Source organism: Sipha flava, unplaced genomic scaffold (assembly GCF_003268045.1).
Source record: "Sipha flava isolate LNK unplaced genomic scaffold, YSA_version1 110_pilon_pilon, whole genome shotgun sequence".
NCBI lineage: Eukaryota > Metazoa > Arthropoda > Insecta > Hemiptera > Aphididae > Sipha > Sipha flava.
In genome coordinates, this window is record NW_020271727.1 from 571,664 (window position 1) to 597,880 (window position 26,217).

The following is a 26,217-nucleotide window of genomic DNA, read 5'->3' on the forward strand; positions in this document are numbered from 1 at the left end:
TTCATAGTAAGAAAATGAATAAATATTCACCAAGTTAACTATTGTATCACACAATGGTTATACAAAAAAAAAATATCACTGACAAAGTAACAAGGTGCATAATAATTTCATTAAATTTGTTATTATAATATATTTAAGTACTTTATTGCACAACCAATAATACTAGTGAAAAATACAGTTTTTTTTTTTTTTTTTTTTTAAATAAAAATTCATGAGGAAACCCTACTTGGACGGTATCAAATATAAAAATGGAAACATAGATTGGGGCAAGAAAATGGCTGTTCGAATGTTAAGAAGACAGCAAGCAAGTGCATTGGGAGGAAATATGGAGTGAAAGGAGGAAATGTTTGAAATGGTATTGATTTATCAAGCTGCCAGAACTCAACTAAACATATATTATTGATTCAAATGGCACATTAAAAATGCGAATTTTAGCCTTTTTTTTACATTATTTACAGTCTTCTCCAATTTATATATATATATAAATATACATATAATTGTTGTGTATGAAAACTAAATTAGAGGAAAGAGTGGGGATGATGCTACTTAAAATAATAGTAAAATGATATAACTGTGAATATTTATATAAAAAAAAAAATAATAATAATAATAATAAACGGTTGCACAGAAACAGTTAAACAGTGTCAAGATTTTAGTACATTTCATACTTATATACATTGTAAAGTATAAATGATATAAGTGCAAACAAATAACAGTATAAGATATTTTGAACTTAAGGACAGCAAAAAAGTCTGATGATTGACCTCCAAAAATGCCCCACTCTTTAACTTATTTAAAAATTTGTATGTCTAAGAACAAAGTTTGAATAGTCTAAGCGCGTTAGTCAAGCGTTTTTGAAAGATATGCAAAAAAAGAGTGATTTTTGTTTAGTATTAAAAATAGAATCACCATATAACCTTTTTTAAGGTTTGGTGTTGCAAGTCGTTTTTAGTGCGTATGATTTTTTTTGATAGTAAAATACAACTTAGATGGACATGGTAGAATGATCCCATTCCAAACGAGGTGCACAACCTCTGTGCAAGCCATCATCTTCTTCGTTACCACCACCATCATCTGAACTATCATCATAATCATAACTCATATTATCGTCAGAAGAATCATCATCATTATCAGCATGCCTATGTTTGCCAACTGACAGCGCTCCACCAGCTTGTGCACTACTATCACATTCCAATTGCTAGAAGTAGCATTAAACAATTTTAATAAATATGTAACATAGTTGAAGTACAATAATAATTAAGGAGCTTAATATAATTTACCTCCATAGGGTTGATGGTAATGTTAAGAGCAGAATCATCCCAAGCCATCTCAGTGTCCTGAACTTCATCTTGTGAAGCTTTTTGATGAGCAGCTTTAATACGTACAATACCTAATGTTATCATTAACACCAAGAATCCAACACACACAACAATGATAATGGTAACAGCATGTCCACCACTAGCAACAATAGCCTGTGCACGTTCATCAATAGATCCCTCAAAATCACTAACTATTGTTTTAGACTGTTTAGTTTCTACAGAATGTTGAACCACTTGAGCGTGAGCTGGTTGGGGTTCAGCTTCATTTTCATCTATTAACAAAGCAGCTGGGGGAGCTGTAGTTGGAAGTGTAGTAGTAATGTCAGCAACAGTTGGAGATTTTGGATGAACTACAGTCAACTGAAAATATAAAAAGAGTTATTGATTTCTTGCAAAATCAAAAAAAATAATGTTTTTTAATTTAAGTGATTTACAGTTTGTAAGTATTCGTTACTCAAAAATCTTCCATTCATTTCAGAGCACACCAATTTAAACTGACGATTTAAGTAGTACGCAGGTTTGAAATTAGTATATAGTACATCACGCAAAATTTCTTGATAATGAAATACAATATCTGCATTGTTGAAAGCTACACCGTCTTTGGATACCTTTGCAGAAATTCCAAATTTAGCCAATACATGAGCAGGAATTGTAAGTTTCTCGTGGTCAGGATTTAATGAAGGATAAACAGAGATAACACATGAATCAATACGACGTTCTAACACATTTGTCAATTCAGCTATAAAACAAAAAGAGTAAGCATTAAATATAATCATTGCAAGTATAAATCAAATCAATACTTACGATGTTTAGTTTCATAATCATAACTTTCTGGTTCTATATTAATAGCAATATCAGGGAAAATTTGTACACCTTGTCTAAATTCGTGGTATTCTCTAGGGATTGTGTTTATACCACTAATAATAATATTAGGCTGTTGAGGTCTGTGAACCATTACATAACTTTCTGTGGAAGGCATCTTAACTTCACGACCATCATCACAACTTTAATAAGACAATTACAAATAAGTAGAAAGAAGTAACAAACTAAATGCTAAAATATTAAACTATAGTCAATGCTATAACATACATAAGGGAAGTAGTTAAGTGAAGATTACGTCTTCCAGGAGTTGGGTAGTCACGGCTGTTTGAGTAACCAATTTTTCTTACTAATACTTCCAAATTTGTCTTATTATCACCCTCAATAGACAACTCTGTCAATTCTTAAGAGGTAAAAATAAGGAAAAATTATGTTACATATTTATTTTCCATAAAATTATATGTATTTGCAATGATTAAAACTTACCACTATTTGTAAGTAGTTCCATTCCAGGTTCTAACAACTCCATTGCAGGTACTTCTAAACTTTCTTTACACTTATGTAAACATGCCAATACTTCAGGTTTCTCTAATTGATGTAAAAGTACTGATAAGCCAGCCAAGTAACCTCTGAGATGATGTTTCATTTTATTTTCTGAACCTACAGTAAATAAAAATATAATAATACTGCAAGTTTTATAATCTTAAAATAAAAGCATAATATTCACATACCTTGCCAACATGCTCCAACAGTTAAAGTAGTATTAATACCCTTTGTTGGGTGTAAAGGCCAATCATCAATAACTTCTGGATTTTTAGTTTCAGATTTAAAAAGTACACCATCAATGTACAACTGTACATTAGGGAATTGGACAGACACAGCATAGTGATGCCATTCATTATCACATACCTAAATTATAATTTATGAAAATGTTTACCGTTTATGTAGTTATATTTATATAGTTTATATTTATTTACTACCTGTGGAATTTTCCATCTCCATTCAGCTGGTCTAAAGATATTAAGATCTCCTTGTGAAAAATCACGCCTTAAAAGTAAAATTAAACGACAATTGCGAACAAACCAAGCATAATGATGACGATTCATTTCTAATAAAAAATAAATTGAATGACAATTAATTTTCAGATTCAATGGCATTAATTATTAAAATCATAACATACTATGATCATCAGCAGAACACAAAATATGTTCCTTAATATGTTTATCTTGGTGTGACATAGGCTTATGTTTCATCCAAGTTGATATAGTAAATGCTGATGATAGACCATGATCAAGAAAATCATTAGGTATAGCAACAGCTGTGCTACTTCCATCAAATTCATACATTTGATCAGATTCTCGACCTTCATCATGTTTAATTGCATTACCAGCAGATAAAGGTACATGGTTAGCTGGTAAAAGTTCAACACTTTCTTCACTTGCCCCTGTATAATAATGTTAGTTTAAATAATAAAAATAAACAATATTTCTAATATAATAACAATTTAAATTGTTAGTAACCTTAACAATATTATCCTTCAAAATACTAAATTACTAATTACTAGATAGATTCCTTAACTTATAACATTTTATAGTTAATGGTTATGTCCAATCTTTTATCAAAGAAGTTGCTGTATGAAACTTTTGACCTTAATTTACTAAAAAAAACTTTATAGTACAAAAAGTAAAAATATGAGAATTTTTTTTTTTTCTTAATCTTATAAATCATTGAATAACTAATATTCAATATTTGGTTTGAAATACAACCAAGCATAAATACAAGTAAATACATACATAAACATAAATACACAAAGAATATATAAACTATATCCACTCATGTATTTTATTTATACATACTTTAACATTATTTCTATAAGAACACATGTTTATGCAATTAAGTAAATATGGAATAGAGACATCATCATATAATAAAACCACTATAAAGAACAAAAATTAAACTTATAAAATTATTGCAAATCGATCACTTAAATCTATATTATTATAAAAATAAAACATGTGTATACAAAAACATTACAGGTGTTAAATCAACATAAGATAAGCTATAGCTAGGTAAGCATAAAGGTAATACTATAATTTAATATTATAGTAAATCATATGCAATTACTAGGTAACATAAATAAAGTTAAAGTACTTACCACATAATTTTCTCTGACTTTGAACTGAATATGTATCACGATCACAACCTTTTCCAATATGTGATGTTGCTAGTGTAAGCTTAGCATTAACACTTTTTACATGACATGGATCATCACATAATCTTAGTTGAGCATTGGGGAACAAATCTTTACGACCAGAAGTTGGAGAGTAATCAATTTCTTCGGGAACACCTGGAAAATATTTACTTAGAGATTGATTGACTTAAAATTAAAATTAACACACCTTTCCAACCCAATTTGCAAATACGATTAATTTTAATTGTAACCATTGCAGGAGTAGACTGTTTCATACCACAGTCATAGGCGACAACTGATAATATGTAGTTATGACTATGATCATAATCTAATGGCTCTGTATTTCTAATACTTCCTAAAAAATAATCATAAAAATAATTATTTGCAAATGACATATTTGTTAGAAATATAATTAAAAAAATTAGAATTTAATTAATTACAATAGTAAATACCTTCATTATCAATAGTGAAAGGTTGATTATCATCAAGTATGTCGTACTTGCAGATATCACCAAACCGTGGAGTACAGTCACGATCAGTAGCTTCTACTCTTATTATTTCTTCATATAATCGCCCTTCATCAACTTCTTTAACATAAGATGCTTCCAAGAATTGAGGAGCGTATTCATTTATATCAACCACAGTAATATGGACAGTAACACTACAATATTATTAAAAGTTTAGATTAAAGTATTTATAAATATTTAAAATAATATAATATTTATAACTTACTTATCAGATATAATACCAGAGCACGAAACTGCAGCAATTTCAAATTTATACGTCTTGCGTTTTTCACAATTTAAAGTTTTATGAGCCCGGAGTTCAGCATAACCATTTGAACGAAGAATTATCTAAAAAAATTAATTTTAAATTAATTACCTGTTATTAATTTATACCTTAAAGAAAAACAACATTAAATAAATTGCATATCAATTAAAAGATAAATTATGATCACCTACTTCACAAATAATTAAAAAGGTATTAAAATTATAAGTTTAATAAAATCTTAAATGTGCATAACTATCTTAGTTTTACACATTTTATTAGTCAACTATAAGTCATTTTTGTCTCATTTTTTGGATTACATGAAATAAAATGTCCATTTATAAATATTAAAATTAAAAATACTGACAGAAAATATCTTGTTGTAACATTAATATAGATTAATTATGTCAATTTGATACTATAAGATGTAAACAGTAAAAACATTTTGTCCAATTATATATAATCAATTATCTAGGTTTTTATTATTTATTTATATTATAATGTTATTAATTATTTACAGCAGGGGTCAGCAATCTTTTTAACAATGCAGGCCATATTTTTTTTCAATTTTTCATCAAGGGCCGCATTAATAAAAAAAAAAAATTATACATATGATGTAATACTAATAATTGTATTTCTATTATATTTAGTTATTTTACATGGAAAATTTAAAACACCATGAAATATATTAGGAGGGCTGCAGAAAAAAGTTCCGAGGGCTGCGGGTTGCCGGTGCCTGATTTACAGTATTATTTACTATCATACTTTAATATAAATAATTGACCAACTAATGTTGAAATTATTTATTAAATATAATATTTAACTAAATATAATATAAACTAATATATAAGATTGTTCTATTGTATATTTTATTTATTAGAAATTCTATTAATTTAAACTTCATTGCAACTATGTTATTTTGATGTTAAAATAATTATACTTACTTCAAAAGGTGCTTCACCGTGATGTTTATTGACAATGTTAAAATTACAAACATCACCAATAGCATAAATTTCTGGAACAACTTCAACTAGTGTTTCATTTTCTTTAACTAAACCATGATATCCACTGACTACATCATCAATCACCAGTTTGGGTGTAATTTCTAAAAAAAAAAAAAAAAGTTATGACTTAAACTTTAAACAATGAATAATACAACAAATTAAGAGTCCAATATAAAATTATAAATATAAAACTATACCTAAAATAAATGGTGCATAAACATTTTCTTAAATATCCAAAAAAAAAAAAAAATATAAAACATTGACTCGAAATTCACTAGAAAATTGCTAAAAATGTATTTTCTAAATTTTACCAAAAAAATATTACAAGCTCATAAAATCTACTTAAATGATTTTTTTGATAAATATCATAAACTAATACGCTCTTGAACATTTATTTTGATGAACCATTAAGTTATATATTCCATAAGACATAAATATGTGCAATATTATTTTTAAATAACCGTATACCATTAAATAATTATTATAAGTTATGATATAATGACAAAGTAAAATAATAATTTTTAAAGATATTCAATACAATATTACAGTAAAAAAATATTAATTTCTTAAAATAAACAATTGAAAAAATGTTTCTGCTAATAATTCAAATAAGTAACTCATTATGTATCTTTCAAAAATTGGTTTTTAATCAATGGTTATAATTTAAATAATTACCTTTAATGTTTATTAATAAGATTCAGAATTTTAAAATGGAATTTTATTATTTTTATATATTAAGGGTTAAATAAAAGAAATTCCAGTAGGATTCCAGAGAATTCCCAATTTTTCTAATGTATTATGAAAATATAATGATGTAGTAATGATAGAATTTGAAAAAAGACACAAATTATGAAAATCATATGTTGATTTACAAATTATAACTTAAGATTTAATTAGTTTATATTAAAATAATATTTTTATTTATAATATTTAGTGAACATTTAAATGTATAATATTCAGTAGTAAAATATTCAAAGAATGATTAACTATATAAAGTATAATGTTCCTCAAACAGAATATCAGTAAACCTAACAATTTATGACAATATTGCTTATGTGGTACTTTTGAGCATAATGACATATTGATTACTTACTTTATTAAGTTTTTGTTTAAGAACAAAACTATATTTTTTATTATCAAATGGTAAAATAAATTAAATCCTGAATATTTTCTTAATTATTAAAAGAAATAAGCAATACAATTTATCACACAAAACATTAGTTAAGTATAAATAAATCTGTTAATTATTTTTTTATAATCTAATTACAATCTAAGCAGGAATAAAATACAGAATAAACATCCATTGGTATTTAAATTCTTAAATAAAATTTCATTAAAAAACCCTTTAAAATATAAATTCTTTATAAAAAATAAAAATATTATGCTCTAATATTTTATTATGAATAAATAACCAATTTTTGTACAATTAATTTTATATAGATAATAATCAGGATAGTAGGAATATATTAGCATTTTGATAAAAAATAATTATTTTGTGAGGTAAAATTGAATTGCTATATTAACAAATAACTACTAAAAATTATTTATTCCAAACGAACAATACAAATTTTTAAAAATTAAACATTAGCTAAATGATAATGAATAGAATTATTTTTATTGTTTTTGGTTTACAGTATTAGTTTGTACAATATATACAACAAACAGCACAATATAAACTACAAACAAATAAATGTCATACTAGTTAGAGTAATGACAATGGTCTAAATGTTTAATGAAAAAAATCTGTAAAAATAGAAATCCTAAAATTAACATAAATAATGATTTATCTATTTATTATACATTGGTATATATAAATATATATATAGAAAATAATTTTAAAAAGAATATTTAATGCTTTTTAACTATGCATACAAGGTCAAGTAACAGATATTTTCAAAATATAATATCAGCTTATCTCTTAGAGCAGGGATGGGCAACTCAAAATTACTAGAGGGCCAATTTTTAGAAAATTTAAACCAGACCAGAGCATAGAAAAAAAAAGGTCATTCAAAATATAAATTTTGATTAGCATTTATATACACGGAAATAATAAATTCAACACACTCGATAATACGACATGAATAATACGAACAAACTGATATAGTTCAATAATGCGGTACAAACAGCTATGGTTGAAAGCTATACATATACATATATATATATATTTAGACATTTAACAATGTTTAATAATAGATAACAATTATTATATTGATAAGATAGAGTCTAGACAATAAACTTTAAAATTCAATAATATAATTTGAATAAATATAGCAGGCTGGAAGCCACCAGTTGCCCACCCCTATCTTAGAGTATAAAAAGATATTAGATACTTTCAAAATGTTATACTTAGTTTATAAAAATTAAAAATTTTAACTAAAATTATAAATAATATATTATAGTTATAAATTTATCCTTTATAATAAATAAAATAATGGTAATGAGTGCATTGAATTTTAAAAAAATTATAACTAATTTCTTAAGTAAAAAGATTCTGAGTAAAGCTTTAGTATTAAATATACAATTTAAATTGTATAATTGAATATTATAAATAATAAATTTTCAAGTCTTATAATTTAAAAATTATAACTTTCAAAAAATAATTAGGTACTTTCCTAAGTTCTATATTTAAACAAAAAAAAACTTAAATATTTTGAACATTTTTTCAAATATGAACAAATATCTGATATAAGGTTAAAGTTTCAAGTATCTAGCCATATTAATTTTGTAGTTATGATTACATGACTAAAATCTTAAAGTGAGTTACATTAAAAGCACATTTTTACAGTTTTTACTAGGTTTAATTGATAGTTTTTCCTAAAGGCTGGAAAAACTATTGAAATTTTGAAAAAAAAATACTATTTTAATGTACCACTACAGATCGATTTTGAATCTAAAAAGTTGCTAAATGAAATTTTTGGACCAGTATATTATTCAAAATATAAAATAAAATAATAAATATTATCATACCATAAGATTCTTTGATTTACTCACAATCTAAAATATGGGTAAAACTTATTTAAAAATTAACATAAAACTAGATATAAAGTAATGATATTTGTTTAAAAAAGAAAAAGTAAATATTTTTATAATACTTTTATATTTAAAAAAGATTTTTATACATATAATTGGTGGAATTTTGAAATTAATACAAGACAAAAATTAAAAAGTTGTATAAAGTATCAAAAAAATTATGCAATACTGAAATGAAAAGAAATAGAAGAAAAATTAGTAAAGAACACTTGCAAAGGTATATTAATGCAGTAAAACCTGTCTTATCCGGACTCTTGATAAGACGAAATCCTTTTCCGTGCGGAAGTTTATTATGGTCCCGGCAGATTTCTATAATTTAACATAGGATTAAACCCTTGATAAAACGAAACCTGTTTAACGTAAAACGGAAAGCTAGCTTTTCGTCTCGTAAACTATATAAACCTTAATAAAACGGGAAAAAAAATATCATAAAATTAACAAAAATACTTGTGATACCCATATTTATTTTGTTATCAAACATATATTAAGGTCAGCGTTTAAACACGTATCGATGGATAACTACATTTTATTTTGAATTTACATCAACAGTGCTCATTATTTTCTCCGTAGTCGTAATTTTCCTATCGTTTCGTCTCGTCTTACTTGTTCTCACAATGTCTGTAAAGATTTGTTTAAATGAAAACATTAAAGTTACTATAGAAGAAAGTGAAAAAGGAAATAGCGTTAAAGTATTAATGATTACTTTTAAATGTGGAAAAACACAAATTTATAAAATAATTAAAAACAAAGTTAAAATTTAAAGATTTTGGCAAAAGTAATCGAAGTTTAAAGAAAACTGTTAATGATTGGAAAGCTAGATCTAAGAACATTTCAATTAGTGATCTAATGCTTCAAGAAAACTTCAAGGACATCGCAATTAAATTGGGGAACAATAATTTCAAAGAATCCAATAGTTGGTTGAAATGTTTTTGAAAGATATATATTTTATGGATTCAAGTATGTTGAGAATCTAATGATGTCAATATTGACGACGTAAATGAATGGAAATCGAATATAGGTGAGATGATAAAATATCATGATAGTGATTGTATTTATAACTGTGATAAAACGAGCTTATTTTTTCGCGCTATTCCTTCAAAAACATTAAAATTAAAATGGGGAACAATGTAACAGTGGTAAACTTTCAAAAGTAAAAATAACAATTCTTCTTTGTGGAAACATGGCTGGTGAAATGGAAAAACCTTTAGTAATAGGAAAGACAGCAAAGCCTCAATATTTTAAAAATATTTATGTAGAAAAACTGCCTGTCTCACAAAGGCTTGGATGACTTGAAGTATCATGGAAGATTGGTTAATACAATTTAACAGTAAAATGTTAAAAAAGAAAAAACATATCATAATATTTTTGGATAATGCTGTGTGTCACCCAAAACTCAATTTATCAAAAATAAAATTTGCTTGGTTTCCTAATACAATTTTGGTTACATAGCCCATAGATCAAGGTATTATTTAATGTGTGAAATTATTCTATTGCCGGCCACTGATGCAATCACTTATTGCTAATATCGATAAAATATTAGCAGGGGCAGCTTGTCAGTGGAGACTTTGAGCTGCGTCTCCCCTTAAAAAAAACCGCTACTTATAAATAATAATAACAATTTAAAAATTTATAGAAATATTTTTTTTTTATTGAAAATATGTTATAGCATTTTCTATATTTATTATTGTAAGTATAAGGCCACAAAATATAAAACCTACAAAGTTATTTCGATAGAAACACTATTTTAGTAATTTCGACGACGGTCGCCGTTTCAGTGAAACTGACAGAATGGTTTGACTCGTTAGACAGAGGGGGCCAGGGAGAATAATCCGCGTATTATAGACGCTATTGAAACTGGGTTCACGACAATAATTTCCGTTGTCGTTAGCCACTGTACGCCGTCATCTGTAAAATTCGCAGATAACAAAAATTGCAGAGTTGAATTAGTTTAAAAAAAAATTTCAATTAAATTAGTTAAAAATATTAACTGAATATTAAATTAAGTATTAAGTATAATTAATTTTCCAATAAAAGGTGTTTTCTTGTTCGTTGTTGTATGGAGTTTATGTTAAATAATTTAAGTCTCCCCATAATACATATTTACTACGAGCCGCTACTGGATATCAGTGCTATCTGAGTTATCTACAAATATTACAGTACTAAAAGCTATCCAATGATTAAATGCAGCTGTAAATCAATTAAAACTGCAAACTATAAGGTCGTGTTATCCAAAGGCTGAATTTGATGAAAATTAAATAAACGATAAGCAAGACGATAATGAAAAATATGAAGACGTACAGCGGTTATGTACTTGTATGGGCAATTCACAGCGTTAAAGATTTTATAAATGTAGACAAAAATGTATATACGAATAACTACGACGTGAATGTTTTAATTTACGATCACTCGAATCTATCAGATTCTGAAAACAGGGGCATATACAAGGGGGGATGTGGGGTTAGATCTCCACATAGGCCTTTTTAAAATTGTATAAAATAGTGTACTTAATGTAAGGAAATTATAAGGAAACACAAAAAAATATTGCAAGGATTTATTGTTAATTATTATTTTGACACATTCAATATATATATATATATATATCTTTTATTATTTATTATCAGGGACGTAATTTGAGGGAGGGGGGCAGACGATGGCAAATGTCCCACTCTAAGAAATTTTAAAAAGTCAGCAATTCTTTGTCCGATGATCAAATGTTAAAATCGGAAAATAGTAAATTTTTATTTACTATTTTGTATTCAAAAATCAGATAATATTCTCTTTTAAATACACGTTCACGGTTTATTAAAAGTTGGGAAACACTAGTTCCTCCCCAGTTAATGACAATCGTTATTACGTGAACCTTATAAACTCTATTTTTGGAATATTATATACGAGATTATATTTTCTATATACGAGTATGTGATCTTTATAAAACAGTTTTCGTGATATCGACAACATAAAAATTGAGCTAATAATCTATAAAAAAAAATCGTTAAAATCGTTTCTATTCACCCCAAACTACGGTACATTATATTTGAGATACAATTTTATGTTTTTACAAATAAATTCTGTTAAGTATCAAAAAAACAAATAATAAAATTATAAGTATTTATTTAATTAGATTTATATTATTATTCCATTAAACCTATTGATAGGTAACTAATAGTCTATAGGATAAGTAAATAAATAAATTACCATCTTTAATGTTATTATTTATTTTTTGTTTTTATTTTGCGTAAATTGAAACGTTTCATGTTCTTTGTTTATCATCATGACATTATGACATTCATTACTAATCCTTAGATGTTTTTTTCCCAAAAAAATATTTTATTGATAGTCGATCGTCTATAAATATTAAATATTTAAATATATAGGTAACCATAATTTTTTAAATATTATGAAGTAGGCAAATTTAATCAGTTGCCCCTTTTAAAAGTTGAAATGACGCCCTTGTTTATTATTTAAATGTGCAGGAACTTAGGTTTAGAAATTTTCCTTCCATAATAATGTTTGCAACTGATCCTCCTCCCCATACAAAAGTTATGTATACGCCACTGACTGAAAATGAAGGTAACGAAGGGGACAATGAAGTTAATTATGAAGAAAACCAATTAAAAACGTACAAGGATGCACTTATTTACATCAAGAATCTAGAATAATTTTTGTTGAATAAATGTGATAGTAAGTAAATGTAAACGATATTGTTGGCAAAAATACAAATTGAAAAAAAGCATTGTTAAAGAAAAAAAACCAGACAAAAACTTTACATAAACTTTGGAATTTGTAATTGTATTTCAAACTGCTTAGTTTATTGCTATTTTTATTATTATTTTATTACTACCTACTAAACATGTTCTTAAAATTTTAATTTATCATTTTTCTGAAATATTTAATTGATGCATACAATGTAAATATTTATTAAAATTTAAAATTTATTGTAGCATGTGATATTTATTAATTTTTAATTTTTATTATCGGACAGAAAATGTTACAACCTTAAGTTGTACAGATAATTGTTACTCAATAATAAGAAATTTTCCTTTTTATTCAGTTATATAGAAACCTGCCTAAAACAGAAATTTTAATTGGCTCCATGCAATTCCGCACAACACAGGTTTTACTGTAGATCAAAGATACATATAATTTAAATATTAATAAATAAATATATTATATTAATCAAAGATATATTAACTTCCTATAAAATAGGCAAATATATAATACTATTTAGTAAACTGTTGTAGAAAATCATATAGAAATAAAAGACAAACATCACATTAAAAATGAAAGAATCTAGTATAATAAAGAAATAAATTGATTTAAGTAATTCAAATCCTCAAACTTAAGTAGTAAGATTAGATGAGATTAAAGTTTGACAGTAGAAATTCGCTGGTGAAAAAACTCGGAATACATTATTATAGATTTAAGAAAGAATAATTATACCAAAAAGGTACAGTGCCTACAAATTTTATATAAAATGAAACTTTAATTAATTCTGGGAAATCTTTAAGTGTTGACAATTATAAAACCTCCCATCAAAATATGAGTCTCCTTATTCATACTTCAAAAAGAGTAAATTGAGTACCATAAAAACAGAATAGAACTAGAGTAATCATTTTGAACTTAGACAAATAATAGATGTATCAGAGAAACAGTTTTAGATTGAACATGAACTGAAATATTTACATAATGTTAATCAATCTCGAAAAAAAAATCATACAATCCACAATTTATGTCTACCTTGAAAAGAACCTAATTGGATAGGAGATACAGAATAATTATACAACTACCTACATAATAACTTTGCAAAGATCAAAAAAATGTTTTTTTACATAGAAGAATCTGCAGAAGATTAAAATAAGCTGTTTTTTGATAGCTCAAGCTCATACTTCTATTAATTTAATATATTTATGGAAGTTATTAAAAAAGGATACAATTGAGTGATATAAATACATAAAATTAATCTATTGTAACAGATTTGCATACAACATTACTTTGGAAATATAAACAGAGAAAATCATAATATAAAACTAGAAAATAATTACTATGTATTCTTTGGATTGAAAGAAAGTTTAATGCAGCTTTTATATAATTATTAGAACAGGAAAATTAAATCATAAAAAACTTATACTTAGTACACTAAGACTTTTTCCAACATAAAAAATAGAACAATCAACTATCGTAGAAGGAGAGGAAGACCTAGAATGAAATTTATAAGAAAAATGATTTGAAATGGTATGATAATATGAAGATAATAACTTTAAAAATATAAATGGAGGTCTACCTATATATTTATTACAAGTCAAACATAGACAATAGAAAAGAAAAAAGACTTGAAATAATGTACAGAGAAACCTCTAAATATCAGACTTTGTCGATTGCTGCATTATTCACCAATATTTAGAGGGAGAAATTTTATTTTAAGTAAAATAGAACTATAAATTAAATTGAAATAAAAAAAAATATATTTTTATATTAATTAAATATATTCATCTAAAAAATTAATATTTATGAAAAAAATATGTTTGTATTAGCAACACAAACACAACTAAATAAACTAAATACCAATCCAACGATCCATTAGTTAAATTTCTTTGACGTGATAATATTTAATATTTCAATGAGAAAAAGATATGCCTACTATACTGTATAATAATGTATCTAATAAAAATAACTTAACAGTATAGATTTCATAATTATTCTTAATTTATAATAAAATGTATCAATTTCAAAGATTAAAATTATCTTAAAAATGTCCATTATTTAGAGTACTTCAGATTCAGAGGTTTTCCTATAGAAAAGTAGTGAACATGTTTCCATAACTAAAAAAACATCAGTTATTAGGAGGTATCCATTAAAGAAGGTGATATTGTATGTCTAAAATTGGCAATTTTTCAAAATAAGCTATAATTTTTCTTATAGTTTCAAATATTTTTATTAGGTAATTGAAATATATTATCATTATTCAGTTAAGTTTTTTAACTTAAATTTCATAAATTAAATTTATATTTCACTTAATTTTTTTTAGGTATTTATATTTTAATAAAAAATATAAACTATTAAATAGTAAATGAACGAAAAGTATTAAAAATTAAATGATATACATTTTAATTTACTGATTATATTTAATTTTTGTTTCATTTTACTAATAAGTTCAAATAGTGAATAATTTAGGTTCTAGATTTTTAATCATATAAAAATATAGTAAAATATTTCAAATTAAATTATCATAGGATAAATACATTTTTCATAATTAGGAGATATAGATGAATAGAGATTTCACTTAAATCAAATTATATTCCAGTAATAATTTTTAAAAAAATTGAAACTCTTACAATTTTTTAATATATAAAATATTACTTACTACTGTTTTTTTTACTAAAAAATGAATAAAATAAATTTAAAAATTTGAGTTTATTATTAAACACAAAAATGATAAAAATAAAAATTTAAAATCTATATATGAAAATCTTCATTAAAAAAAATGTAATTGCGCAACGGAATCAATCAATTTTTGATCTGCACCAATATAATCACATTCAACGGAACTGATTGTATTTAAGTATACATGATAGATCTATTAACTGATATAATATTGAAGTGTTATAATTTAATTAACAAATGATTTCTAGAAATTGTAGCTGTTTTACAGATACTGAATTAATATTTCTACCTACTTATTAAATTATTTGTACCTACCAACTATTTTAAATTAAGTATGTGAAAGTCCCTGATAATTCTATACAAAACGATTAATCCTAAAAATATTTTAAATTAATGTTGAAAACTTTTGAGAATTGCTTTTTTAACCCTAGATTTTACACGTATTGAAGTCTGTAGTTAAATTAGTTAATTTAATAAAAACTAATCAAAATATTTGATAAAAAGAATAAATTCTCTATTTTTATGTATTAAAAAATATAAGGTCATGGTATAATAGGTACATACAGTGATTAAAAGCAGTTGACCAATAACACTGCCTAATGTTACTTGTTTCTGGATGAATGTCTAGGAAAATAGTGATAAGACTATGATCAGTTTCCAACCTTAGTATATTACTTTTTGGTATAAAAAAGTATTCAAAATTTAGTTTTTCCCAATTTATAATGTTGAGATAATAAATACATTTTAAAAAACCCATAAATAATACAAAATAACCAAATAGACATAGAAAATAATAATAAAAAGTAAAGTTCTATAAATATAGTTCCATACTTTTATAATAATCTTATAATTATCTATATTTAAAAACAAAAACAGTGCCTATGATTAAATATTTAAATAAATAATGTAATGCAAATAAATTTAAAAAATGAATAAATGTAAATGTCAATAAATTTAAGTAGATACCCAGGTAAATAAACAGTAGAAAGATAAATTTACATTCTTATATAGGAATTTAATCAACAGTTTCTGTAAGTGGCCTGAAGTAATCATGAGTAATTATAAAACTTATCAGCAAGACAAAATAAGAAAGATATGTAAAAAAAAAATTGACAAACGAGTCATGCCACTTATAAAATTCGAAACAAGTGCTTAGATTAGATATAAAACAAATTTGTTAAACAATTATTTTATTTGTGAACAAATATTAGCATATTGATTTCATATTGTCACAAGAATTCACGCAACATATACACTCGCAAAAATACATATTTAAGTAAATATTTAAAAACGCAAGTTAAAAATATTCAGAATTCAGGTTGTGAATGTGCAGGACAATATGATAGAAGATTGAAAAAAATAAATAACTGAATGAGTAAGCAGTTGGAAATAAACACAAATCATAGCTAGCCAACTGCAATGCTAAACTCGATTTGTGACCAAATGAATACGGAAGAAAACAGGTTCACCACAGGCGGCGACTAGGTACACGCAGTAACATATTCTCCGGGTCTCGTACGACGTCGCTGCATCAGGCACGATCTGCACCGAAACTATTTTTTTTTTTTTTAACACAGGTGACAGATACCTGCATGTCACCTACCTACGCGCGTTGTACTCAAGCCAAAGCCATAGCACAAAAATCACGTTTTTTAAACTCTTTTCGTCCGTTATGGACCCGTGAACCGCGATACCCACGCGCAGGCACGAAACTTCTTGTCGCAAAGCCTGACAAGTCCACTGCGCTGTCACCACAGTCGATAACAAAACAATAAAAAATATGACACCGACATGGTGGACACCGCAGAGACGATGCTGTGGTATCACTTACCGTCAGAAGTCTCTGAACAGGAAACGAACAGCACGAGAGCGGCGACGATGACGGCCGATGACAACGTTTTGTAATGCATTTTTGCTGCTGCACTGCGGGCGTTCCGTTGGGATAGGGAAAACAACTACGTCGGATCACGCGAAACGGATGACACCGCGATCGTGTATGTGTTTAATGGAAACTCATAACAATGTCTCGATAGAAAATCATAAAAAAAAAAAAAAAAAAAAAAAAATAATAACAAATAACTTTCTTAAACTAAATGCCAATACCAAGGGTCGTGGTAAGTGACAATCTTTTGATTACACGCGAAAAACACGAATATATTCGATCGTAACTAGTAATAGCAAAACGCATGCGGGAAAGCAGAACTGCACTGACATAGAAAATGAATATAAACCTACTCGTAGTCTTACGCACGCACGCACGCACACGACCGTAACACGCTCGTACACACGCGCACACACTCTTAGCGAAACGCACGCACGCACGCACACACACTCGATGTACACACAACGTTACATTACTACTGTGGCGCGGCGGAAGACCCTCCGCCTCTCGCCTCTTCCACCGGCAAAATCGTCCTCATCATCCCTTCTCTCGCTGCCGCCGCGACCAACGTACTCCCACCGCCGCGGTCGCGACGAATCAATAATTTACGTGAGTCAGAGAGCCGAATGCCGTTTTCCTCTTTTGTCCGGCGTCATGGAAAAGAAAATCAAAACGCACTGGTGTCAAGGTCAGTATATCTACATCCAACAATAACACGACGTCCGGAGATACGAACGTTTTATTATTTTTTACGCAAAATAAATCGGTTCAGCCTCAACGCGTGCGTGCGAATCCGTCAGGTTCTAATCCAATATGTGTCGATCTCACGTTGATTTGCATAGTATACTATGATATCTCCGCGGTCACTGGTTGTAGCATAATGACATGTTTTTTTTCAATTGAGTTGGTACTTGCAACCAGTGGCGTATTTTCAAATTGTGCATAGTTAACAATTTTTTTTAAAAATAAATAATTTTACAATATGATAAAAAATAAATATAATACAATATTAATACCTATACATTATAGACTATAGTAATACATATGCAAATAATTTATTTTTATACAATCATTACAACCACATGATATGAATTAATGTTCTCTTTCTCTGTACCTTCGTACATGGGCACAACTAGAGCCCAAATATTAGGAGTGCTGAAATTGCCGAAAATAAAATGGTATTTAACTGTAATTACTATAGATTATATAGATTAGGAAAAAAAAACGACTGCTACATTTGAACTAAGGGGTGCTAAAAACCCTATTGCGCCCCCCCCCCCTATTTGTGCCTATGCCTTCGTAGCAAGTTATTTATGACTTTTGAACATTTTTTTTTCTTCACGGGGGGGGGGATGTCGAAACCCGGAAACCCCTCCTCTTCAAAAATACGCCACTGCTTACAACTTATCAAATGTCAGAAATATTTTTGAACGATTATTAGATTTCTAAGATTGCCACGAGATTTGTGAGCTTTTCAGTGCCTGTAGATTACCATCTAGTCAGGCGTATTTTAAATGAAAAAGGATAGGTAATGAATTGGATATTAGATTTCTAATTCACTAGGTACTGAAAATTTTTAACTCATATTTCTTACATGTGATTTGCTTGTGCCATGTCACCTGAACTGCAACAAATTATCTCGCTAAAGGTCTAACATTGCAATTCTATTTAATATGTATTCGCCCTAAAATTACGTATACAGTTATCAAATATGCTTAATAAATAAATCTTATATAATTCATTAAATACATATGATAATCATAAATATATAGGTGTGAGATATTATTGGTGTAGCGTCGAAGATGAGAGAAAATAGACTAAGACGATTTGAGCATATGATGAAGCGAAAGGGAAAAAAGCAGTTGGAGTGGTTAAAAAAATAAACTTTGAAGGAGAAAGATAAAGACTAAAAAATAGATGGTTGGATACAACGACAATGTTGTGAGGGCTGTTGATGTACGTGTAGGGCATGTAGAAAATCGTGAGGAGTGGAGATTTAAGACAAGGGTGGCCGACCCCAAACATTTGGAAGAAAGACGAAGAAAAAGAAGAATCATAAATATATAGGTACCTACACGTTTTGAGTAAAAATCAAATCTTAATATTTAACTCATAAAATATTTAAATTTAAAAATTATTAAAACTAAATAATTATGCTTACCGAATAATAATAGTGTTCAACTGTTCAAAGAATATTTTTATTGTGATGTCAGATTATTGTTTTGTAAAATATAAAGTAAATTAAATTTTATATTAAAAAAAAAAAAATTCAATTATACTTGTTTGGAAATTTTTATGTAAAAGTATTTTTCATAAAATATACAAAGATATAAAGAAAAAACTAAATATTTACCCAGAATTGTATGAAACGTCGAGATCTCTTATTACAGATTATTTTAAGTAGGTACCTAAATGATATGAAAACTCATACATTTACATAAAAATGTGAGCCCTGAGTAGTTGTGTATGACAAGAATTAAGATAATATGAAATAGCATGAGATTATATTATCATTTAATATATGAATATGTGATGTGATGTATTTAAGTACTTTTGACTTTTGATCGCCTCCGAGGGCAGTTATCCAGTAGGGGCGGTTTCCTTTTGATATCTGCGGCTCACGCGTTAAATATTATTCTTACACCGCCATCACTACTGTCTAATTCTTCCATAGATTATTTATATAAAATTTCAGACACCATTGTTTAATATTCATTCAGAGGAATCCACTTGACTATGGCTTACTGCCATCAAAAAGTTAAAATAATGTATACTATACAACCAGTGACGGATATAAATCTTAAAAGGCCACCCTACAGCAACTTCAAAACGGAAGCCCCTTCAAAAAAAAAAAAACAGAAAATTGACATAAATCTAATATAATTCCTCTATACATGTTAAAATAAAACAGTAATAACAAGAATGAGTTAAAAATAAATCAATATTCAATGGATAATTTTATAATTTTATTTAACATTCGTTTAATTTGATGAGTTATTATTATTTATTATTATTATTATTATTATTATTATTTAATATTTGGCAATCAAATGTTTTTGATATATTATATAACCATCATGTTTTGCTTATTCCATTAAGAAAATCTAAGACCCGCATCTGAAGCCTAAAAATTATCTCAGCCTTGAGAACTCGGTGCATTACACTTTCTGCAGCTCCACTAATTCTGTAAAAGCCACTAGAGACCTCCATTTGAGAGTATTCAATAATACATACCTACGTGACTACGTGCAATGCCCATTTTCTTTTTATAAGAATAAATATATACAGATAAGTTGTATTCATTATAGCAAAATCATTCTCATGAAGTGGATATCCACTTTGCAGAAGTATCCATATCGTAATTAAAATAACATTTTTTACATGATAAGTATTATTATATTTATCCACTTCATGAAATATAGGTATTGATTTTATGTTATTTTTTCACATCATGGATATCCATTTTCTAATATCTACGATCTAAGCATGTTTATTACACATTTCAGTAATTCGCAGTACTAGAACTAATATTGGAACTGTGAATTTTTTAATCCACAATACTTTTTTAAATACGTTTTATTATTTTCACATACTAAAAAAATATAACAAATATAATTAAATTGTATATATTTAAAAAAAAAGTATATATATATATATATATATATATATATAGGATGGCTTTCAATTATAGATGAAAAAAAAATGAAAATATTTTTGATTTCTCACTCCTCATTTTATTTATTATTATAAGAAAGTAATTTGAGTTGAATTTGATTATGATTATTAATCCTCTTCACGTGCCCTAAGGGAGTTTTAAAATTGTAACTTGGGATGGTATATCGTTTTTTGAATATGATCAATAAACTATTGAACTTTTGTAAAAATGTGCATAATTTAAATTATAGAAACTTATATTTTTAATAAAAAAAAAACAAGTCTATAACATTTTTCATACATCAATGATTTTCTAGAAAAAATATAAAAGGAATATTTTATATATTTTCAAAAATTGCTTTTTCACGGTTTTTCAAGTATATTAGAATAATGGTTGATGATACAAAAAAATATCCTATATAAGAATAATAAAAAAATTAATTTTCTGTAAAAATTTAATAAGCATAAATTGCATTAGATTGATTATTTTATGGCAAGAGTCGGTTAAACTTATGGAAATTAAAAAAATATATATATAATAATAATATATGAACTCGTTATATGTTAACTCGATGATTTCAATATTAAAATACATTTTTGAAATAATAATATAATGTATTCAAGTAATCATATAATGATACAATGTATAGAATTTATATGCTTAATCTCAATTGTAAATATATTTAATAAAAATTACATTTATAAATGTTCATAATTAGAAGGGCTTGGACAAGGTGATCCATTCTCATAATATTTATATCTATAACTATATAACATTTGCATTTTGGATAGGTACCTATTTAAAATTAATATTACATTTATATTAATTAAAAAATTTGGAAATGTCTTTTCCAGTATACGCTATATTTGGAATCAACATTTCAACATTATATTATCTTTGGAACAAAGCGATAATAATTAAATATTACCTTCATTATAGTTGCTTTGATAATGTTTATGGGTCATGGGTGGGTGGTCGGTATTAATATAATATGTTCGACCCATGTCGGTAAGAATGAGTGTGCGCCACTGCATAAATGTATGTTTTTTTCGTAATAAATAAGCATGTAACATGTTCTTTGGCTTAGAAATCCTAATGAAAAACTATATTTCAGTTGTTAACGACAACATGTACAACGTTTACCGCCTCGTCGATGTTGTATTCTTTTAATAATGACGATAAGCTGTGATTGACACTTGGCAGCATACGACCGCCCCAAGAGAATAAACCGGCGTCAGCTACCACCCTCTTGGGCAACGTGTATATCCTTGTACCCTACGAACAAAAAAACCTACCAAATACCATACTAAAAATCACCAATAGGGAGCTAATTTCCATAGTAGTTTAAGTCATCCATAGAAAAAAAAATCGAATAAAAATATTTAAAATTGTAAACATTATTATATTAAGATTAAATTTTAGTTATACAATGTGGGAAAAAAAGACTAAATCAGCAAAAATTGTATAATAGGCAACGAAACATTCCACACCTAATTTATTTGTTGGTTGTCTAGATATTATGCAATATTAGCTAATTCAGTCTCTTAGTTAGATTGAGTACGGTTAGGTTACTATACATATATCATATAAACTTAAATTATTTAAAATTATTTTAATAGAGTATTCTTGTTTCTTACTAAATTTCTAATCTAAATACAAGAAAATTATTAATGAATTATTCAACATAACACATAAGTATGAAAATATTTCTTTAAATTTACTTAAAAATTTAAAATAATTAAGTTACTATCGATTGTAAAATAAAATTTAGTCTAGGTTTTTTTTAAATATTTTAGTTAAGAAATGGGTTATTATCAAGATTCAGAACTTTATGTACTAAAAAGTACTTAAATATGAGTTAAAAAACATCAAAATATGCAATAAAAATCTAAAAAATATGCAAAAATATGCAATTTCTTGAATAAAATACAATTTACATTAATTAGGTACACAGGGAAAAAATGTAAAAAAAAATAAACACTGCACATTTATGTATTGTGTCTTTCTACTATACAAATGTGTAGCTCAATTGTATTTAGCTTAATTGCAATAATTGTAGTTTTAACTATACGATCTTCATCAATCCTTTAATCTTCTTCAGTATAAATGTATAAATACTGATAACAACCACTTTATGTAACGGTACATTAATAATGCTTTGGTAAATTTAGATAAAAATAAATTCGGGCTAGTCGTCTGTTACGATTTTTCAGTAGAAGATCTTATAATATTATTGTTAAATGCATTGGGAATAATACTGAAATTGCCATTGATGAATTATTTTTTTTTTTTGTCAAACAATATAAAATTTAAAATTTTGGTTGTCATATATCTAATATTTTTTATTGAACTATAAATTAGTAAAAAAAAAAGAAATACTTCGTTAAATCTATGAAATATGCATATAAAAGTTCTTAAACCTAAAATATGTGAATTCCTACAAAAAATAATGAAATAAGCATAATTATGCAACAAAAAATTTTATATTTGAAATCTGAGTACTCTGTACCGAATTTTTATCGAACCAAAATTTCAATATGCACTTTCTAAACAAATATGTAAATACCTTAAGTTTCGACCCTTGGTTATTACTAATAACTACATAATTTTTTGAGTGTAGAATTTATTAAAATCTTTAAAACGCCTTAGAATGTATGTTTATAAATAAAAGTATGAGTATCAATTTATTTAAGCAGTTCTATTTTTTATTCAAAATATTTTTATTCCTCATAACCACTTTCTTAAATGTAGAGGAACAATAAAAATCATCAAATATTTTATAAGTTAGTTCTGGAATTTAAACCTTTTAATTTTCTCAAAATAAAAATATTAAACTGAGTATATGTAATAAATATTTTTTGTTATATTATTATATTATATATTATTGAATAACGCATATTATAGATGACAAATTTTGCTGTTGGTTTGATAATGTGGTTTTATATTGATTCGCTGTAGTTTCGATTTCTGCTTTCATTGGTCTTGCCAAGTGTTGTTCTAAATCAAATTTTGAAAGTTTTAATCCCAAACATTCAGCCACTAATTGTTGCCAAGCAAACATTACCTTAACAAATAATTTGATTTTTAAGAAAAAAAATAACTTTAGGTTAGATTTGGATTAATTTTATATAAAAACTATTATTAAATTAAATGTTATTCTTTTTAGATTGATTTACATTTTCACTAGTACGCGCTGATACTAATTGAGATATTGCTATTCTGAATTCTTTTGAAAATATTATTTGCTTTTCTTCAGCGACTGTTCTCTTATGTTCCAAATCACCTTTAATAATAGTTATATTTATAATAAACATTTTACATACAGATACAATATTAGTAATGTTTTCTAACTTAATCGTAACTAACTTTTGTAGAACGTATATTAAAGTTGTATTAATAATAATATAATTAACGATTTGAGTATTTGTTTTTGATAAATTTTATAAATTAAAATAAGTTGAATATTATTATAGATTGAAATAATTTTTGATATTATATTATATTAACGTATTATTATTGATAGAGACCCGTAATTAAAGTTTAATTACAATTATTTCAAATAGTTTATAATTTAATAAAAATTAGGTAGGTTAGCTAATTTGAAATTGATTTATTACTACTATTGGTTATAAAAAATTAAATAAATAATTTTTAAAATGTCTATTTAATATCATACATTTTAATATATCGTTAAAAATGTAATATTTCTTATTTATGTACTTAGTACTTAATATTATCAGTATAGTTAATATCATATTGGAATGTGTGCCATCTAGTTACTACTTACACTTATTTGAAAATAAAGCAAACGTTGGTAGATTTTCATGCTGCGCACCGATTATTTTATTATACCACGAAGATATAGCAGAAAATGAAGCACTATTGGTTATATCATATACAAGTATAATTGCCTGAAATTGTAAATTAGTGTATATAATTGTAATTAGTATTATTTTTAATTAGTTTTTCATTTAAAATAGTATAATAAAAATTAGTAAAATGCATAAAATCTCTAAATATTAACTAAAATAACAATGTAAATGTATCATTCATCATTAACCATAATATTTTGTAGCTTGGAAATAATTAAAGTACACCTACTAAAAACATTGAATACACTAAATATTAATTTTTCAATTAATAAACTAAATAAACCTTATAAACATTAAAACTAAAAAATAAAAACTAGAGTCCCAAAGTTAATATAACAATTTCTAAGATGATCCAATCGCATAATATAAAAATTAAATTTTCCACTAACTTAAAAAGTAGAATAAAAATATTAATACGAACGGTTATAAAGTTATTGAAATACATTTGTTTTACATTTTTATTTAGTTCAATCAAAATAATATTTTCTATAAACATATTAGATTAAATCCATTCTGATTCCTTTTAGTTTATAAGCTAAAACCTTATATACCTATGTCTCGACTTATTTTTTATAGTTATTATAAAATTTGAAAAATTATACATATAACATTACATCAGCATTATATGTATATTTTGTTAAAAGTCCACTCGATGTACCACTTGTATCCCAAATATTAATTCGAACATTACGTCCACGAATTTGTGTTCTTTTTAAACAAAATTCAACTCCGCATGTTGGTATGTATTGTCTCGTAAAATCATCATGGCAATATCTAGACACAATGCAGCTCTAAATGTTACATTTTTTTATTCATTAAAAATATTTCTAGATTTTATAATTGAGTAAAGAGATTGTATATTTCTTACTTTCCCAGTTGACGGTTCTCCTATCACAACAATTTTCAATTCATCTTCAATTAATAAATTTTCACTAGGAACGATGGACATTTGTAATGTTTTTATAATTTGTTTATTTACTTACAGCTTATTTAGGATAATAAATAGATCATAGATTTGCTTATTATTTAATCACAATACACTATACTACTATACATACTATACTACACTACATACTATACATTACTAAAGAGTAAGAATTGTGTAGGTTTCTATGGATACATATTTCACAACAATACAAAATCATTCATTACTAAGACTGCTGTCATTATTGTTGAGAGTTTGTCTTGCATTAATTCTCCTACAGATTTAAACGGAATAGGATTAAAGTTTTTACTTGAATCTTTAATTTTTTATTATAAAATTAGTATTTAATTTATTTTGTGATACATATAATA

The 26,217-nt window shown here is 26.0% G+C and overlaps 3 protein-coding genes across 3 annotated transcripts in view; 1 reads left to right on the plus strand and 2 right to left on the minus strand.

Moving 5' to 3' along the window:
* Positions 1-102: 102 nt before the first annotated feature.
* Positions 103-17,766, minus strand: LOC112688558 (calsyntenin-1). The gene is made up of 15 exons (XM_025561815.1): positions 17,344-17,766; positions 6,042-6,202; positions 5,062-5,183; positions 4,782-4,990; positions 4,538-4,684; positions 4,294-4,485; positions 3,319-3,582; positions 3,119-3,246; positions 2,870-3,047; positions 2,625-2,798; positions 2,409-2,541; positions 2,124-2,323; positions 1,754-2,058; positions 1,281-1,679; positions 103-1,198 (listed from the first exon to the last, which is right to left on the minus strand). The coding sequence occupies exons 1-15, from the start codon at positions 17,420-17,422 to the stop codon at positions 986-988; spliced, it is 2,904 nt and encodes a 967-aa protein (XP_025417600.1). The 5' UTR covers positions 17,423-17,766; the 3' UTR covers positions 103-985.
* Positions 17,767-18,063: 297 nt separating this feature from the next.
* Positions 18,064-26,217, plus strand: part of LOC112688590 — a gene marked incomplete at its 3' end in the record, with an annotated part of 30,244 nt that continues 22,090 nt past the window's right edge. Inside the window, exon 1 of the mRNA XM_025561870.1 lies at positions 18,064-18,082. The remainder of the gene's footprint in view (positions 18,083-26,217) is intronic.
* LOC112688583 (ras-related protein Rab-28-like) lies at positions 23,891-26,127 on the minus strand. The gene is made up of 5 exons (XM_025561856.1): positions 25,790-26,127; positions 25,536-25,712; positions 24,837-24,960; positions 24,226-24,332; positions 23,891-24,113 (listed from the first exon to the last, which is right to left on the minus strand). The coding sequence occupies exons 1-5, from the start codon at positions 25,868-25,870 to the stop codon at positions 23,931-23,933; spliced, it is 672 nt and encodes a 223-aa protein (XP_025417641.1). The 5' UTR covers positions 25,871-26,127; the 3' UTR covers positions 23,891-23,930.